Here is a 2,500-nt window from a genome sequence, read left to right on the forward strand (position 1 = left end):
GGAGGAGCGGGGGTGGAGGGCAAGGTGAGGCTGGTGGAGCAGGGTTACGAGGGCGTGGTCATCGTCATCGGTCACTTCATCCCTCAGGACAACGCCATGCTGCACCGGCTGAAGGTCAGGCACTGCCTTGTGTGTGTGTGTGTGTGTGTGTGTGTGTGTGTGTGTGTGTGTGTGTGTGTGTGTTAGTGTGTGTGTGTTAGTGTGTGTGTGTGTTAGTGTGTGTGTGTGTGTGTGTTAGTGTGTGTGTGTGTGTGTGTGTGTGTGTGTGTTAGTGTGTGTGTTAGTGTGTGTGTGTGTGTGTGTGTGTTTGTTTGCTTCACGTTCGTTTTAACTCACACACACACACACACAGGCAAACAAACACACGCACAGATACATACAGATATAAACACAGGCACACACACACACTCATACGCGCACGCACACGCACACAGACACAGACAGACACACATACAGACACAGACATGGACACACACACACACACACACACAGACGCGCGCGCGCGCGCGCACACACACACACACACAGGCACACAAATGCACGCATAGACACATGCAGACACAAACACAGACACATACACACACACACACATACGCGCCCACGCACACAAACAGAGACAGACAGACAGACAGACAGACACGGACACGGACACACATAGACACACGCAGACACAGACAGACAGACAGACAGACAGACAGACAGACAGACAGACAGACACACACACACACACACACACAGAGAGAGAGAGAGAGAGAGAGAGAGAGAGAGAGAGAGAGAGAGAGAGAGTCCTATTTTAGTTCATTATATTTTATTTTGTTTTATTTCATTTTAATTGGGGTGTGGTTTGGGGAGGGGGGTAGGGGCGGGGGTTCGGCTGGGGGGGGGGGGGGGGGGGGGGCGTCAAAATTCCGCCATTTTATTTTCTGTTTTTATACAAAAAAAAAAAAAAAAAGTAGATGTATGATGATGGTTGTGTTGACGATGGCGGTCCTTGTGGAGTGATGGCCTAGAGGTAACGCGTCCGCATTGGAAGCGAGAGAATCTGAGTACAATATTTCGAATCACGGCTCAGCCGCCGATATTTTCTCCCCCCTCCACTAGACCTTGTATGGTGTTCTGGACGTTAGTCATTCGGATGAGACGATAAACCGAGGTCCCGTGTGCAGCATGCACTTAGCGCACGTAAAAGAACCCACGGCAACAAAAGGGTTTTTCCTGGCAAAGTTCTGTAGAAAAATCCACTTCGATAGGAAAAACAAATAAAACTGCTCGCAAGGAGAGAGAGAGAGAGAAAAAAAAAGGGTGGCGCTGTGGTGTAGCAACGCGCTCTCCCTGGGGAGAGGAGAGCAGCTCGATTTTCACACGGAGAACTCTGTTGCGATAAAAAGAAATACAAATACAAATACATTTAGGTTTGGGACTCGACTACTTGACAAGGCCGGCTGCTCTCAGAATCCATCTCAGCGTCAATCAGGCACCAGAAGTACAGCCACCTGGGAGTGGCCATTGGTCAGGGTATTTGAGCAACACTTCCAAAGACACATCCTTGAAATGGATGGCCCCCAGCCCACACAGCAAACCCTCTCTGGGTTGGAGCCGGCCCAAAGCGACCCCGAACACCTCCCCCCCCCTCCGTCCTCCCGTCCCCCTGTCCCCCCCCCATTCCCCCGCACCCCTCCTTCATTTTTTATAGGGTTCTCACCCACACCCTTCCAAGTCATCAATCCGCAGCACTAACCACTTCGCCAAGGTTGTTGGCCACACAATACATGCTAAAGACAACAGCTTCTTTCCATTCATTGACATCACAAACAGTGTAAAGTGTTAGATAAATCAAGCCAGCATTTTTTCTTTTTCCAGACCTTGATCGAACACATGTTTCCTGGACATTTAGCATAGAATTATGGCTACTTTCCAGTTATGCAGATTTCGTGATAGGATTGAAGCTCACAAATCATTGAAGCTCGATGTTGGACGTCTTCAGCACTGTGTGGACTTAATGGGATGAGACATCACTCATTGTAATGGATAGTAACGCAGGTTTAGACGAAACATTTGGACATTAGATTTCATTCAGGACAGATTATGCTTTCATGTTTTCACTTTTGACCCGCCAATTATGATCCCACAAATGTATGCATGTCAGCTTTTTAGAAAAAAAAGTATGTCTTTATCATATGTTGGAGCTTCACATTTGCCTTTGACGAAAGGAAGGTGGCAGAACGGTTAAGACGCTCACCTGCCAATAATTATAGAATCCGTGAGGGTCTGGGTTCGAATCCCGCTCTCGCCCTTTCTTCCAGGTTTGACAGGAAAATGAAACTGAGCGTCTAGTCAGACGAGACAATAATCCGAGGTCCCGTGTGCAGCATGCATATGGCGCACTTCTACCCCCCCCCCCCCCCCCAACCCTGTCCTACCCCCTCTCTACCCCTCCACCACCCTTATGCTATATCTGCCCTGTTCCCCCTCAAACTATCCAACTTTCCCTTCTACCCTC

At 49.0% G+C, this 2,500-nt stretch overlaps 1 protein-coding gene across 1 annotated transcript in view; it reads left to right on the top strand.

The window, feature by feature from the left end:
* LOC143285130 (calcium-activated chloride channel regulator 4-like) overlaps positions 1-2,500 on the top strand; it is a 56,316-nt gene that overhangs the window by 2,204 nt on the left and 51,612 nt on the right. Inside the window, exon 2 of the mRNA XM_076592352.1 lies at positions 1-114. This exon is cut by the window's left edge and continues 1,731 nt beyond it. Within this exon, the coding sequence (XP_076448467.1) occupies positions 1-114 (114 nt within the window). The remainder of the gene's footprint in view (positions 115-2,500) is intronic.

This window comes from Babylonia areolata, chromosome 8 (genome assembly GCF_041734735.1).
Source record: "Babylonia areolata isolate BAREFJ2019XMU chromosome 8, ASM4173473v1, whole genome shotgun sequence".
Classification (NCBI taxonomy): Eukaryota; Metazoa; Mollusca; class Gastropoda; order Neogastropoda; family Buccinidae; genus Babylonia; species Babylonia areolata.